Below are 17656 nucleotides of genomic sequence, written 5' to 3' on the forward strand. Positions count from 1 at the left end.
ACAGCATCAGGGAAGCCACCAGATAGGGCAGAAAAGGGTTAGAGTTCCTTTGAAGACTCATTCCCAGAAAAGTAACACTATTTTACCTGTCTGATGGTTCTCTGAAATATCCTACTTGCAAAGATGTCTGTGTTTGTCCTAACCAGAGCTCAGCGAGTACAAAAAGCCTTTTCCCAGGGAGAATTTCTCAAAAACAATCAGAGGCAATTATTTAACCTTGTGGCTGCCTGAGTCAATGGAAAACAGTCGGGGCAAACAATAGCCTAACCAAAAACCCTAAAAGGAAAAGCTGGGAAGCAAGATGTTCATAAGAGTTCCAACATATTCCTAGGAATCTAGCAGGCCACGCTCATGCATAGGGTTATGCACATGTCCAGGGCTGTGTGCATGCTCAGAAAAGATCTGAAAAGGCCCTAATCTCTCACGTCAGGCTGACCTTTAGGTCCTGCAGAAGGAGGAAGTGAAGGCTAAGGCAAAACTGACAACTGCATGCTAGAGCATTGAAGGCATGCCCCAACGTTACACAGCTCCTCAGCAAAGACTGGGAAACTTACTGGTTCCAGGTATTTAAGGAAATCTCTGTACAATCATTAGCTGACCACTGAGCTAACCAAGTAGAGACTTCAGTGGCCACACACAACAAAGAATATAGACTTTATAGAATTAGTTCAGAAAAGTCACTAAACAAATAATAACAATGACAAACAGCAACAACCTTGAGGAGGGGGTAAGAATCTTATTTCCAGAGTTACCACACTATATTTTCAACAAAAAATTGTGAGACATGCAATGAAACAAGAAAGTGTGGCCCACACACAGGAAAAAAAAATCAATAGAAACTGTTCCTGAAGAAGCCCAGACATTGGACTCACTAGGCAAAGATGTTAAATCAGCTATTTTAAATATATTCAGTGAACTAAAGAAAACCATGTTTAATGAATTGAAGGAAAGTATGATAACAGTACCTCACCAAATAGAGAATATCAGTAAAGAGATAGAGGTTATTAAAAAGGCCCAGTGGAAAGTCTAGAGTTGAAAAGTACAATAACTGAAATGAAAGCAGTGCCTATAGGGAAATTTACAGCTGTAAATGCTAATATTAAAAAATAAGAAAGATCTCAAATAAATAACCTAACCTCCCACCTTAGGACACCACAAAATGAAGAGCAACCTAAACCTAAAGCAAGGAGAAGGAAGGAACTAATAAAGATTAGAGTGAATATTAACAAGAGAGAGAATAGAGAAAATCAATAAAACCAAAAGTTGGTTCTTTAAAAAGATCGACAAAATTGACAAACTAGACTGAACAAGGGAAAAAAGAAAAGACTCAAATGAATAACATCCAGAATGAGGAGTGATTGCTAATAGGTATGGGGTTTCTTTTGGGAGTGATGAAAATGCTTTGAAATTAGATAGTGGTGACAGTTGCACAACTCTGAGAATATACTAAAAAACCACTGAACTGTATACTTTAAAAGGGCAAGTTTTAGGGTATGTGAATTATATTTCAATAAAGCTATTAATTTCTAGAAGTCTTTAAAAAATAAAAACCTACCCATTCTTTTTAATAGCTGCTTAGTATCCCATAGTATGGATGTACCATAATCTAGCTACCTAGTCCCCAATGACTGACATTTAGTTATTTTCTATCTTTTGCTATTATAAACAATATATAACGAACATTTTTGTACACATTTCATTTCATACATATGCAGATATGTCTGTTGGATAACTTCCTACAAGTGGAACTTCTGAGGCAAAGGCTATGTGTGACTTTACTTTTGATAGATATTGCCAAAGTCCTCTGCTGAGTACTTGTATCAAGTGACATTCCACCAGCAATAGATGAGAGATCACACAGGGTTAAAAAATTGTTTTTTATCTTTACCGATCTAACAGATGAAAAATGGCATTTCGATGTAGTTTTAATTTGCTTTACTCTTATTACAAGTGAGGTTAAACATCTTTTCATATGTTTTAAGGAGGCACTGTTTTGGCTCTTCCGTGAAATGCCAGTTCACATCCTTTGCCATCTTTCTTTTGGGTTGTTGGCTCTTTTCTTATTGATTTATAACAGTTCTTCATATATTAAGAAAATTAACCTTCATCTATGATATGAATTACAATTATTTTACCTGCCTTTCGAATTTATTTATGGTGTTTTTATCCCAAGAAGAAATTTTTATATACCTGAATTTATCAATCTTTTCTTTTATGAGTTTTGATGTGATATTTAGAAAGGCCCTTCCTACTGGTATTTTTTAAAGGATGGATTAGATGTTATCACTGGGGAAGGCTGAGGAGAGGCTACATGGAAATTCCCTGTACTATTTTTGCAACTTCTTTGTGAGTCTAAACTTATTTACACAATGGATTGATGGACTGATGGAATTGTAAAATCTAAGTAGTGTGTATGAGGGTATCCACTATACAACTCTTTTGACTTTTCTGATGTCTGAGATTTTTATAATATTGAAAAAAAAGGCTCCAAATACTTCATCTAGTAATTTCAGGGTTTCAATTTTTCCATTCAAATTTTTTTGCGAGCTGGAACTTACTTTGGTACAGGGTTAAATTTTTTGTTTTAATTGTTTAAGTTATATGAATAAAACTTGAATTGCGTGGCTGGAGAAAATAACCATTTTAAACAAATAGGCCCTGCAGCTGGTTTTATGACTTCAATTATAAAACTCAAGTCTTTAATGCATCTGGAATTTATTCTTTCACATGCTACTAGGTAGATACTATATTTGAAATGTTGATTTTTATTTATTCATTCAAACCCAATTCTTCTTTTTTGGTTCTTAATAGAGATATATGATTATCTTTTACATTCTATGCTTGAAGGTCACCATTAAGTCATATTTAATCTTTTCATTTTCCAGTTTCCTTAATTTTCCTTTTATGTCTTATTTTCCCAACCTTTAATTATCTTTTGGACTCTTTTCTCAATCTTCACCATGTTTTTTCTGGAAGTTTTATTAAATCACACAAAAATTCTTACTTACAACAAGTTCCAAAATGCCATCTCCGCCATCAGCATTTTCTATTACAGTGGCTCCAAACCCAAGTTCTCGGATGAACTCAGCTATCATCGGGGGTTGTATGACAGCAGGATTATATCTTACTTCTGCCTTGCCAGCCATCAGAGCCACAAGTACAGAATATATTCCTAGGAGCATTGATGAGAAAAACAATTCAGAATACATTCCTTATAAAAAGAGTCATGTTATAGTAGTTTATTTTTTCATTTAACTGTGAAAGGATTAACGTGAATCTGGAGAAATTTATTACTTAACTTTTACACCGTCTTGAACCAAAACCAAATAAAACTATGTGAAAACAGGGCCTTATTTTCTTAAACTTTTTATTATGGAAATTTTCAATTATATATATATACACACAAAAGAGAGAACAACATAATAAACCTGATGGACCCATCGCCCAGCTTCAACAACTATCAATAATACTGGCCTGATCTTGTTTCATTTATATCCCACCCACTTTCTCCCTGCCCTCAACTCTGATTATTTTGAAGCAAATCCCAGACATCATATCATTTCATATGTAAATATTTAAATACGTATCTCTAAAAGATAGATTCTTCTTTAAAAAAAAAAAGCCATAATACCATTGTCACACCTAAAATAAAATAATTCCTCAATATTATCAAATATCCAATCAGTATTCACATTTCCACAATTGTCTCATAACCGTTTATTACTTTGTTTAACACAGTTGGTTTTAATGGGGATCCAAACAAGGCTCATGAATTGCATTCGGTTGAGATCCTATCACGTAAATACAAGCATTTTTAGAAACTAATATGACAGAGTCCTAGAGAAAAGAACTCATATACTTAGGAAATCACTGCAGTTGTAGCAAAGAATCCAAGAATGTACCAATGTACACATTATGATATTATCAAGTAATGGTCATTTCTTGAAATTCTCAAGTTTTATGTCTGACACTCACTAATCTAAAACGCTCTTATTCCCAGGGGAAAAAGTGCCACACAACTTGTTAACAGAACAAAGGAGTTCATTTTATGGCAGTCCTGCTGTTCTCTGTGCAAGCCTTTTGTTAACAACTGTCCCATTTCTCTAGGCCAGCGATTGCTCTCGTTACCAGGAAGAAAATTAACTCCGTATAGCAGAAAGGGCAGTTCTTTCTAGGAATCTGTAGCTACCTGACAGGGGAAGGGATCAATGGTCCAGAGGTCATCTCTGGGGATTGACCAAAAAAAAAAAAAAAAAAAAACACAAAACCCACCAAATATTAACCTAGTAATAGTTTTTAAGAAGAAAACAGAGTACCTAATATAATCTAAGTTTTCTATATAACATGCTTACACTCTGGGCTTGGCAGGTACCAAATAATTGAGAGGATCACTTCATGGGAAAGTGTCAATAATAAGAGAAGGATAGAGAGAAAGTAGGAAAAATCTTTTTACTCCAGTTGAATGTAATCTAAAGCCAAACAGAAATAGAAGGAAAAATCTGATTTCAAAATATATTTCATACTTAAACAAAATTATGGATAATTTTTAAAATTCTTACTTCAAACTATAATTAGAACTCTTTCTATTCATTTTTAGAAATGTAATGCAGACTAAATGAAGGAAAGACCAGTGTCACTTAGTTTAAAAATAAAAGTGAATGTAGTGACCCCAGCTAGGCGAATGGTATTTCCTAATTGGGTTAAGAGGTGGTAAAGGGGATAGTAGGAAATAATTGGAAGATTCAGGCAAACGGATTTGTTTAAAAAAAGATTTGTAATTGGCATAGGCATTGCTTGTCTCATGAAAAAGGCTATTTCTGAATTGCCTGAAAATAGTTGGTTCCAAAATTAAACAGGAAACTTGCAAACTTTTTACTTTCATTTGCTTGCAACTTCCCTCCTTTTCTTTTTTAATCAATCAAAGTGTAATATAAACTTCAGCCTTGACTGCATTCTAATTAGATAGATATAATGGAGGCTGAAATGAAGGATGCAGAAATGACAAAATGCAGACAGAATATTGAGCTGAAGAAGGCTCTGTATAACATACATTTTGTTATAATAATGTTCTGGCCCTTATATATAAGATGATTCTACTGGCCACAGGCCTATACTATTACTATATAAACTTTGAGTTATTTCCCCAATAGTGAGGATAAACTTATACTAATTTTACTTATTCGGCCCTTGTGACTAATAGCATGTATCATTAAGATACTAGGGGCTCGGGCTGCCTAAGTACCAAACCTATGACTTCAATCTCATTAAACATAATCACATATCTGTATGGTTAACAAATCTATTATGCCATACTGTGACGTTTATTATTATGAGTGCAGTGCAAATTTATAAGCTAAAACATCTGAGTATGACTGAATAAAAGAAAGTTGTAGATTTCCTAAGATTTTGTAAACTAAAATTAAAACTTGTACATAATATTAAGTAACTTTTGAACATTTTTACTGCAAGCAAAGATCAGCAATAAAACTTCTGGAAGAGAACAATAATTCTAAACAAACTTGTTTTTGGTCTGGGTATAGTAATATTAAAACTTATGGATCCTAGTTGTTAGTGTTAAGCATAGCTTTATCAGAAAATTTATATGTTTCTTAAAATTCATTGCAGCCAAGGTCCATAAAAGATAGTAATCTTTTGTATTTCCTTCTGCTATTTTCCCACAAATTTCATTGACGTTAAAATGTGATCATGAGGCACTATAAAGGAATTACATCTAAGGGAACAAAACACTAATAAAAACTGGCTGTCAGGACGTCAATGCTGTCCTACACATGACTGATAGTCTTTATGAGGCCTGGGAAAGAATCATAAACATGGTTACAAAACACATAAGAGGACAAAAAGGACAGAGTCCTCAAACTAGTACACAAAGTAACAGGCGTTGAGTTTCTCACCTTCTTCTCGTCTTAAATTCCGCTCAATGTTTGCTACACAGGAAGCACAAGTCATACCAGTGACCTGTATGTAACACTTAGATGAAGTCTTTGCCTCCTCCTTGTCGTGCGTTGGTGTCATCGTTTTAGGACAAAATTCATTAGTTGAGGTCAAAAGTGGCATTTCCGAAGAGGGCTGAGCTATTACTACCAACGGCTCATTTGTATCTGGTGGACAGGGAAAGATTCTGTTCATTTGAGGTATTCTCCAGCTGCAGCCTTGTCATTCATCACAATCCACACCTCCAGGTACTGCCAATCCATTCCTTTAAAACCAGCTTGGACCTACAAACCTCAGCAATGTTATCTTTACACTTTCCAGGAAGTGACTTCAAATATCAATACTGCCCATCCTAGTTCTCAGGAAAATCTGAACTAATTGAATAAACAAAACTTTTGTCATATCAAGTTCTTCCAGCCATTATCTCCTCCCAAACCCCAGGTAGAGAGTAGTTTGTTAACAGATAATAGCTCTTATTTTTATAATGAATTTTTATCATCATGTTAACGATTTGCACACTGGCATTAAAGCAATTCATGCTATAGTAAGTGGAACAAAAGCAATTTACAGAACAGCATTACAGTATGATATCATTTAAAAAACTTTTTGAGTGTATGTATACGTGAGAACAGGCACGAGAAAGCCTGGGAGGCTACATACCAAACTAGTAATGGCGGCTACTTCTGGGGAACGGGGTTAAGACAGGAAGAGAATGACAGATGAACACATTTCCTCTATAGACACTTCTGCATTGTTTGAATTTTTAACACTAATATATAGTATTTTTTAAATTAAAATATCTTTGTGGACAATGGAAGAAGAGGCAAGGAGGAAGTCAGCAACCTTCATTGTGCACAAAGGAGTACTCAGAGGCTCTCTGCATAGAATGTTTACGGACTGCGGGACAGCGGAAGCTCCTAGCATCCCAGAACTCCCCGGCAGCCTCAGAAAGTCTGCTGTTATGCTTTCGTTTCCCCATTGCAGTATTAACCCCCTCCCAAGCAGGGAGACATTACTCTCTCTAGCACATCCATGCACCTGCGAAAAAGCCAAAGATGTTCTACTCTCCTGCAGAGAGAAGGAAAAGAGGTGACGTGGAAATTTCCACTAACCTATCTAACTTGTTCTTGCTTCCTCTTGGGCAAAAAGCTGGTTCGGGTCTATTTGACTAGCTCACAGAGGAACCCCTGCATAGCAGAGTTGGTTTTCAGGATGGTGAAGAAGGGCATCTTTGGAAGAAACTTTTTTAAAAAGCTCATTTCCGGGGCCGGCCCAGTGGTGCAGCGGTTAAGTGTGCACGTTCCGCTTCGGCGGCTCGGGGTTCGCCGGTTCGGATCCCGGGTGCGAACATGGCACCGCTTGGCAAAAGCCATGCTGTGGTAGGCATCCCACGTATAAAGGAGAGGAAGATGGGCACGGATGTTAGCTCAGGGCCAGGCTTCCTTGGCAAAAAGAGGAGGATTGGCAGTCGTTAGCTCAGGGCTAATCTTCCTCAAAAAAAAAAAAAAAAAGCTCATTTCCCTAATGAATAATGATCTAGACTTCTCAAATCAGTATCATAATGGCTCTTAAGTTTTAATGCAACTACAATCACCTGGGAGATCTTGTCAAAATGCAGATTCTGACTCAGTACATGTAAGGTGGGGCCTAAGATTCTATATTTCCACCTAGCTCCCAGATGATGACAGTACTGCCAGTCTGGGTATGGCAAAGAACACTGAAAAGCAAAGGACTACATTCTCCCAGTTCCAAAATTAGTCAGGCTCTGGTCTTAAGTGAATCATTTTAGAAAACTATACTCATTCATTCAGATTATGAGAGCACTGTTTAGAACACAGAGGGCAAAATTTACCAAATAGTACCACTATGTTAAAGAATTCAAAAAAGAGGCTCATTTGTCTAAAGAAAATAGTTTTGGCTTTGGAAAAAACCCATTATTTTAATCTAGCCAGGAGTTTAACTTATTCTCTCATAATTATATCAAGACTTAATTTTGAACTTGGACAATGAAAAAAAAGTTTACACTGCCAACTACTTTAGGTCTTCTTCCAGAGTAATTTAGTTATTTCACGCACCAGAGGTAACCCAGAATACCATCTGCCATTTTCACACTCTAGAAGTACAGTATTAAATTAAGTCATAGAGGTAGTCACTTTTAGCTACCTTGGCATGACCTCTCAACGAGGATCCATAAAATCGTGACCTTTACCCCAGTGAGAGTGGCAAGCAGAAAAGCAGAAGCTTCCATCTTCGACAGAGGCAGTGCAGGTATTAAAAAGCCACATTGAATTAAATGGCTAGTTTCTTTAAATTAGCTTTTCTATAGGCTGTAGCAACATGACTTATCCTTAAATGAATTCAAAAGGAAGGTTGACTTTCCTGCACTTGAGGCAACAATCAGAAAAGAGTCCAAAAATTTCAAGGAAGGGTTTCCAATCTGATCCTCAAAACTGGTAGGTTTAGTGTCTGAAGTAATGCGAGGAATAAATATATAATCAGAAAAATGGCTTAAAAAAATTAAAAACATCATTTCTGCAACCTACTCTCAAAAGATGCAGACAAATGTATGTGTGGTACATAGGTGGGTGTGTGTGTACGTATGTCTGTCTATCTATCGACAGAGGAAGACAACGATAAAACAAATGTAAAATATTAACAACTGGGGAATCTGAGTGAAATTGGTTAACAGGAATTCTTTGTACTATTCTTTCAGCTTTTCTGTAAGTTTGAAATTAGTTAAAGATTAAAAAGTTACAAAAAAGGAAAGGAATTTGAGTATTTTGTTTGCTTTAATTGGTGAGTGAAGACTTAACTTTATAGGGGCCGGCCCCGTGGCCGAGTGGTTAAGTCCACGCACTCCACTTCAGCGGCCCAGGGTTTTGCCGGTTCGAATCCTGGGCGTGGACATGGCACCGCTCATCAAGCCATGCTGAGGCGGCGTCCCACATGCCACAACTAGAAAGGCCCACAGCTAAGAATATACAACCATGTACCAGGGGGCTTTGGGGAGAAAAAGGAAAAATAAAATCTTTTTTTAAAAAAAAGGACAACTTCATATATGATGTCTTTTTAAGAGAATGAGGAGATTGATGGTCACGATAAAAAGCAACTCCCATTCTTCTCACTCCCTCTTTTTTTTTTTTTTTTTTTTTGAGGAAGATTAGCCCTGAGCTAACTGCTGCCAATCCTCCTCTTTTCACTGAGGAAGACTGGCCCTGAGCTAACATCCATTCCCATCTTCCTCCACTTTACACGTGAGATGCCTACCACAGCATGGCTTGCCAAGCGGTGCCACGTCTGCACCCAGGATCAGAACCGGCAAACCCCAGGCCGCTGAAGCGGAACGTGCGCACTTAACCGCTGTGCCACTGGGCCGGCCCCTCGCTCCCTCCTTTAACATTTACAGCACACCCAGGACTAGTTTGACATGAAGATGAAATGTGCCAATCCCTCTCTGTCTGAGAATGGGTCATAGTGGTAGACTGTGAAGCCTGGATCAGCACTGACACATTCAGAAAATGGGTAGCCACATTCTGGTGGCATCTTAAACTCATTGATTTCTAGTAGAAACACAGAATGCAGTCGTTTGATGTGAATCTTTTATCCCAATAATATGGGTCACTGTAGTCAATTCTTTTATAGTGATGTTCACCATGCCAAGGTTTTTTACCTATTCCTCATGGCCATTAATGTGTTTGTTACGAGTTCTAATAGATTCATGGCACATAACAGGTTCCTAGAAATTATTTGTTTGAATAATCGATTCCTGGGGCTCTTGACAATTGTAGGTTGAGGTAAAATTTATTGTAAAAAGTTACTGAACGTGTTGCATTCATGGTTCCTGAGGACTAGGTAGAGGAGAGACCTGGTGCCAGAGACTATCAAGTACTCTTGAATTCCACTTACTAGTCAGATCACAATTTCTCCTATTGCTCGAGTCCATCTTGGGAGCCACGTAAAGTAATTAGAAAGTTGCTTTTGCTCTGCTCACATTTGTTACATAAAACTTTACAAACGCTAGCTATTTAAAATTTATTATTTACTATTACATTTTTATTGCCTTATATGAACACTGTTAATATAGATTTAATTGAGATTTTATTCACAGAGGTCAATGCAGCAAATTATTCCGACCAGTGCATCTCAAACTTTAATGTGCATATGTATTCCCTAGAGAGCTTATTAAAATTAAAATTTAGATTTTAATTTAATGGGTCTGCAGCGGGCCGGAAAGTCTGTATTTCTAACAAGCTCCCAGGTGATGCTGATGCTGCTGATCTGTGAACCATGCTTTTAGTGGCAAAAATACAGACCCAAGTGAATAAGACAAATTCCATTTTGGGGTCTAGTCTTAAAGTTTGTGAGGTCCTTGCTTACGGTAATGACAGACACCAGATTTGATTGTGAAAAATATTTCAATTTTATACCATATGCGATATAAGTTGATAGGATTTGGGTATCTATATGTAAGAGGAACAGGAATATCACAGACTAAGTAATTTGTTTGATATTGATGTAAACTAAATTTATTTATGTAGTGTCCATCATTGACAACATAATGTATCATGTATGCCAAAGTATTTTAATTTAATAGAAACTCTGAGGAATAATTCAATATTATGAATTAGTGAAATATGAATTAATATAATTTCAAATACTGTCATTTTGAAAATTTTAAAAATTATAAGCAATGATAGATACAACTAAATTTTGCTGAAACTAATTTTAGTCATTTTTTATGGCTACCTGATAGAGTTTCACTTCCAATATTTCCAATTTAAACTCTTCTTCTGATTTCATAATTATTTATTTTTTCAATTATGGATTTCCTATACTTTGTTCAGACTTTTATACTGGAAGCTCTTTAACAGTTTAGTATTCTCTATGAATTTTCTAATAGGGAATTATGTATGTTTTTTAGAGGACAAGAATCTTGGTCTTTTGAGATTTTCTTTATTAAACTGAGAATTCTAGGTGGGAATGTAAAATGGTGCAGCCACTTTAGAAAAGAGCTTAGCAGTTCCTGAAAAAGTTAAGCATATTCATCATATGACCCAGAAATTCCACTCCTAGGTATATACACAGGAGAAATAAAAACACATATTCATGTAAAAACCTTAAACAAATGTTCACAGCAGCATCATTCCTAATAGCCCAAAGAGTGGAAACAACCCAAATTTCCATCAACTGGTGAACAGAGAAACAAAATGAGGCATATACATACAATGAAATACTAGTCAGTAACAAAAAGGAATGAAGTGCTGGTACATGTTACAAACATGGTTGAACATTTGTGTACCTTGAAAACATTATGCTAAGTGTAAGAAGTTAGACACGAAACGACAAATATTCTATGACTCCACTTATATGTACCTAGAGTTGTCAAATTCATAAAGACAGAAAATAGAACAGTAGATAACGGGCTGGGGGAGGGGAAGAGGAAATGGGAGTGACTACTAATGGTTATGGAGGTGATGAAAATGTTCTAAAATTAGATAGTGGTAATGGCCATAAAACTGTGAATACACTAATCACCACTGGACTGTGTACTTTAAAAGAGAGAATTTTATGGTATGTGAACTATATCTTTAAAAAGTGAGAATTCTATAATTTCTACTATTTGTCATGAATACGAAAATTCAGAATGTTTGGAATGTCTCTGGGTCTTCTTCCAATGACACTTACCTACCATAATAATTTGAGCATGTGTTTAATATAATTTTTTATGCTTCTCAGTTTTAGTGAGCTTCGAAAGAAAATACTGCTATTTGATATCCTTCATTCTGATAAGAACGGCAAAGGTTAATAACATTGTCTGGAAATTAGACAACTTTTGCATTGTTCTTTACAGCAAGAAATTTCATTAGGGCACTTCCAGTTTAATTTAAGCCTAGGTTCAATTCTAGTTCAAAACAACAAGTTCACATAGGGAAATTCCATTGGATATATTTTTGGTTTCAGTTCAAGGTAAGAGCTGTCAGGAAACAGGAAGACTTTAGGCTAGTTCTAGAGTTAGTTTAATTTGAATGCCTAAATTTAAAACCATGGTTAAAATTCTATTATTCATTCATGCCCTTTTTCTTTTTAAAATAACATTAGCTTCTCCCATTACATATGCATAAATATATACATACATACATCCTTGTCACAAAAATACTTAAAATACTTAAGAAAGCACAATGGAAAAACTTTCACCTTTATCTTACCACTCAGAAATAACCACTGTTAAAATTTTAGTTCATATCCTACCAGGAATTTTATTCATTTATATACACAAGTAACATATACATGGTATAAATCCTTTTACATGTGTTTATAAAATTTTGATCATATTCATACAGGTTTTAAGCTTATTTTTTTTTTCATTTAACGAAGTATCTCAGACACTTTCCTGTTGCATTAAGTATTTTAATACCATGATTTTTTATGGCTTCATAGAATTTCATCATATGGATATTTCACAATTTAATGCTTCTAGTTTTTAAATATTATAAGTAATTACGCAAACATCCTTACGCATCTTTGTATATATCGCTGGCTACTTCCACAAGACTTATTTCCAAAAAGTGCAATTGCAGTGCCTATTATTCATTTCTCATTGATAAAAGCAAAATGGAGACAAAAGAACATTAGGGGAATGAAAGGAAAAAGTAATCATTACCTGACAAAGTAGCATCAAATCCCATGTCTTCTATTGCTTTTCTCAAAGTTTCTGGAGAGGTTAGTAGAGGATCATATTCAACAGTCCCATTGCCATTTGCAAGGGATACTCGTATGGATTTCACACCTGCCTTTTTTGATATGACACCCTCAATAGACTGCACACAAGAATTACAAGTCATGCCATCAATGTTTATCACGGTTTCTTGAGTGAGAGGCTGGCTAACTATGTTCAAAGGAATCTTGTGAAGAGAGGAGCCGGAGGGAGAGTTTGAGGTACTCTCAACTTCACTTGGAAAGCTGACTCTATATTGCCCCGGTGATATAGCCTCTATTGCTTTTCTCAGGGTTTCTGGAGTGACTAAGCTTGCATTGTACTTTACTATGGCAGACCTATTCTCTAAAGAAACTACTACGCTGCTTACATATTGGAGTGTAGATAAAGCACTTTCAATATTTGACACACATGATTTACAATGCATGCCATCTACGATGAAAGTGACTGCTGAATCATTGGTACATGATGGACTCCTTTGCTGTGGTCTTTCTGAGGATTTGACTGGTGTGTTCTTGAGACGTTCTATATCAATAGCTCCCAATTTGAGGAACTTGGGCTGTTTTTTGATGAATGCTGGAAAGCCCGCAGCTTCGATCTGCTTTTTGATTTCCTCGACTGTGATACGATGAGGTTGATAAACAATAGTAGCTTCTTGGTTGTCCAGGGAGACTAGTTAATAAAAAGAAAAATTACTGAAATTCAGTTACTCCTGGGCCACTTCAGAAAACATTCTGTAGACCAAGTCAATACCACACATGATTGTTTTTCTCTCATTGTCGTCATTATCCTTTCTTAAAATAATTCTGTTCTTTTCCAAAAATGTTATTGATATAGACTGGAAAAAAGTAAAAGATATGGCCACTAGATCTATAGTCTCCAACTTTCTGCATGCCTGAATAAATATATATTACAGGTAAAGAGGACCCCAGGCATGTTGTGTTAAGAACTATGAATTCCATGAACCGCCACCCCAGCTATGCTGCTAGTTCAAGACTCATGTAAGTTTTAAGTATAATCATTACCTTTACTGACATTAATCCTGGTAATATGCTGTACTTCAGATTTCAATGAAGCAGTGAGTATTCTAGTCCCATGGATTCAAAGCCCAGGCTTATAAAGCAAGCAAAAAGTTAAAAGGCCAAAACAGAAAACTAAGCCTTACAAAACAATCAAAGAAATAACACCAGATACATTACCTTTAATTCGCTGAACACCTTGCAGTTTCCCAATTTTTCCTTCAATCGTGCTAGTGCAGGAATGGCAGGTCATCCCTTCCACTTTCATCTTCACCATGACTTCACCTGCTTGAGCCATACTGTAATCTTCACAAGTTCCTGACTTTTTCTCCAGAGTTCCAATATCTAAACTGAGATCTGGAACCAGCTCTATTATCTGATTGGCAGTCACTACAGAAGGGATTATTGTCACCACTGCAGTTCTTTGCTGAGGGGAAATTTTAATGTCTGTCACACCCTTGGTCTTGAGCAATGTACTTTGGATATGGGCCCATGGTGGAGACAGTGAAGCAGTAACAGTGAGAAACACGGTGTCAGTTAAAACAGGCAGAGGGTTAGGATGGTTGAGAATGGCATCAAAGCCCATATCATCAATAGCTTCCTGTAGGGTCTTTGGAGTCTGTAGTTTAGGGTCATAAATAATAGTTGCACATTTTTCTTCCAGTGAAACCTTTGGGAAGGAAATTTCAGAAGTCAGTTTAATTAAATTCCATGACATAGAACTTAAAAATAGCAATCATGGCACTACATTTTAAAAGAATGAAACAATTCAATCTAATGGAGTTTCTCTATTAGTTCTCATCTTTTTTTTTCTTTTTGGTGAGGAAGATTTGCTTTGAGCTAACCTCTTACCAATCTTCCTCTTTTTTTTTTTATTTTGCTTGAGGAAGATCAGCCCTGAGCCAACATCTGTCCCAATCTTCCTCTATTTTGTATGTGGGTTGCCAGCACAGCATGGCTTGATGAGTGTAGGTCTGCGCCTGGGATCTGAACCCACAAACGCAGGCCACCAAAGTGGAGCATGCTGGACTTAACCACTACACCATGGGGCCGGGCCCCAGTTCTCATCTGTACTATTCTCTTTGGAAAGAAACACAAAACATCTTGTGTACCTACAGGAATGGTAAAGCTGTATGTAGGCGTACGTGACTCAGGTACTGATCGGGCATCTGAAACGTGCGCTTGGACAAATACACCTGAGAATTTCACAACACAGTACAAACTACTCTTTCCTACCATCCCCTTTCACAAATTACTCCAATAATTCACACTCTATTCATTCAAAAGGTAATATAGGAAACAAGATCAGCTATAGAAAACAAAGGTGATACGAAGTTTAAACTTTTAAAATGTTCAATTAAGGTAACTTTGTTGGCAACAAAAGATATAAACATGCTAGTGTATGAATGAAGGCAATATTGATAGGGTTTTGTAGCATATTACTCCTATATCCTTCTAAGTCACTACAGCCTAGTATCACTTTTGTTCAAATAAGAACGTCTTTATCATTTTGCCTGATTTGATTATAAAAACAATGATTGTATTCTTAAAATTCATCTACTGTACATAATTTAACTACCATGACTGCATGCATCTCTTTGGATGACATCTTACAAAGATTTATGATGTAGTCACACACACACATACACACACACACTGGGTTGGGAGTCAGAAGATTTAAGTTCCAGCGTCAATTCTCCACTTATTAGCCAGCCACTCATTACTTCTACCAACTGAAAAATGGGGAAATATGCCCTATTATCTTCCAGGGTTGTTATAAGGATCATATGAGTAAATAGATAGGAAAGTAGCTCTTTGCAGCAGCGAGTTATATAAAAATAAGCACTGAATAATTCATTTTTTTTAGGATTTTATTTTTTATTCAGGGACGGCCCCTGAATAATTGATATTTTTTGAGCAGTTATTATATTGCCTGGAACAGGAATTCTCTGGATCCAAAGCTGAGCATGACATAGTCACAGGCAGCAACACTAGAACAGAGAATACAGAAAACGGACACCCATTCATCTCTGGGAATATGGGTCAGAAAAGGCTTCTTAGGGGAGATAATACCTGAATGTTAAAGGACAAACAGAAATCTACAAGGCTACATGAGGCAGCGAATTCCAGACAAATGGAAGCACAAAAAGTAGAGAAAGATGACAGGCTGAAGAATTAGGCAACTGCTTTATTATGGGGCCTCTTGTATGCCAATAATGGTTTGTAATCTATCTTATAGGTAATAGAGAGCCATGGAAAAGTTAAGCAGGAGAATGACGATTATATTTGCATTTTTGAGAGGATTTATTTTGGAGGCACTGTAGTAGATGATGTCAGGGCGAAATGGAGTGGCACAGGAGGACAGGAGATCAGCTAGGGGGCTATTGCAATCCCAATAGTAGTATAAGAAAAGCTCTAGGGGGCTGGCCCCGTGGCCGAGTGGTTAAGTTCGCGCGCTCCGCTGCAGGCGGCCCAGTGTTTCATCAGTTCGAATCCTGGGCGCGGACATGACACCGCTCATCAAACCACGCTGAGGCAGCGTCCCACATGCCACAACTAGAAGAACCCACAACGAAGAATATACAACTATGTACCGGGGAGCTTTGGGGAGAAAAAGGAAATAATAAAATCTTAAAAAAAAAAAAAAAAGAAAAGCTCTAAATTAAGGCATGAACACTGGGGGTAAAGAGAAAAGAGGGAGTTCCAAGATACATTTAGGAGGGCAAGACCTCATAAGGTGATTTTAGAGGATAAAGGAGATGACTAGGATGACTTACGGGTTTCTAACTTGGGCCAGTGGATAGATGGTGCCATTAACTGATACCAGAGACAGAAGAGGAAAATTGGAGGAAGTTAAGAGGTTGGAGTGGGTAAAGAAAGATGATATATTTCATTTTAGACCTGTTGATTCTGAGAGGCAGTAGGATATTAATGTTCTAACAGCAGTTAAAATATGGGGATGATGATGATGATGATGACGATTATAGATTACTGGTAAAAAGCTTTGTTCCATAAATTAAAAACAACTCCAAAACATAATTAAAAGTAATTCAGAGTAGGAAATCTCACTTTAAATTGTCTACAATAGATATATAGTTAAATCTTTCACTTATTTCAATGAACTTAGTATTTTTATTTCTTCTTTTAGCTTGGTAATCAGTGGCTACGTATTTGGTGAAATCTTGAAATGTGCCCATGGCATGGAAAGTTTCTAAGACTCTGCTAATTCTAGTTGGTGAACTTGTTCTTAGTTATGGAAGAGATCACTAGCATAAATGATCCAAAACAGAAGACGTGGGAAAATAATTTATATTTTGTTTTGGAATACACTGTACAACATTTTCCACGAAGAAGCCACAGAACAGTCATATAGTTCAAACATATACTTTTGAAAGAGATGTAACATAAATATAGCCACCACAAAAGGAAGGCTTTTGTGTCTTTGTATCTTTGGAGAGATTCTCTTTTAAACTCTAATCTCAGTCCCCTGAGGTCAATTATTTTCTAATTAAGAAAATTACTTTAAAAAATTTAACCATTCAAACTAAAGGGAAGATGGAGAACAGATGAGGGGTGGGGTAGGAGTGACTATAAAAGGGCAGCACAAGGGAGATTTGGGGGTGACGAAACTGTGCTGTCCTGGTTGTGGTGGTGGTTAAACAAATCCATATGTGTGTTAAAATTCACCGAACTAAAAAAAAAAAAGAATTCATAGAACTGTAGGCCAAAAAGAAGTCAATTTTACTGTATGATATTTTTTTTAAACAAAAAAATGGGGCAGGCTCTGTGGCCAAGTGGTTAAGTTTGCACACTCCACTTTGGCAGTCCAGGGCTTCCCTGGTTCGGATCCTGGGCGCGGACCTGGTACTGCTCATCAAGCCATGTTCAGGCAGCATCCCACATGCCACAACTAGAAGGACCTGCAACTAGAATGTACAACTATGTACTAGGGGGCTTTGGGGAGAAGAAG

General features: G+C 36.6%; 1 protein-coding gene across 1 annotated transcript in view; it reads right to left on the reverse strand.

Annotated features, from left to right (window-relative positions):
* The window catches only part of ATP7A (ATPase copper transporting alpha), a 132073-nt gene that overhangs the window by 36684 nt on the left and 77733 nt on the right, over nucleotides 1–17656 (reverse strand). Inside the window, exons 3-6 of the mRNA XM_046673056.1 lie at nucleotides 13867–14356; nucleotides 12614–13339; nucleotides 5913–6119; nucleotides 3009–3172 (exon numbers count right to left, since the gene is read on the reverse strand). Of these exons, the coding sequence (XP_046529012.1) occupies nucleotides 3009–3172; nucleotides 5913–6119; nucleotides 12614–13339; nucleotides 13867–14356 (1587 nt within the window). The remainder of the gene's footprint in view (nucleotides 1–3008; nucleotides 3173–5912; nucleotides 6120–12613; nucleotides 13340–13866; nucleotides 14357–17656) is intronic.

This window comes from Equus quagga, chromosome 10 (assembly GCF_021613505.1).
Source record: "Equus quagga isolate Etosha38 chromosome 10, UCLA_HA_Equagga_1.0, whole genome shotgun sequence".
In the NCBI taxonomy this organism is placed as follows: Eukaryota; Metazoa; Chordata; class Mammalia; order Perissodactyla; family Equidae; genus Equus; species Equus quagga.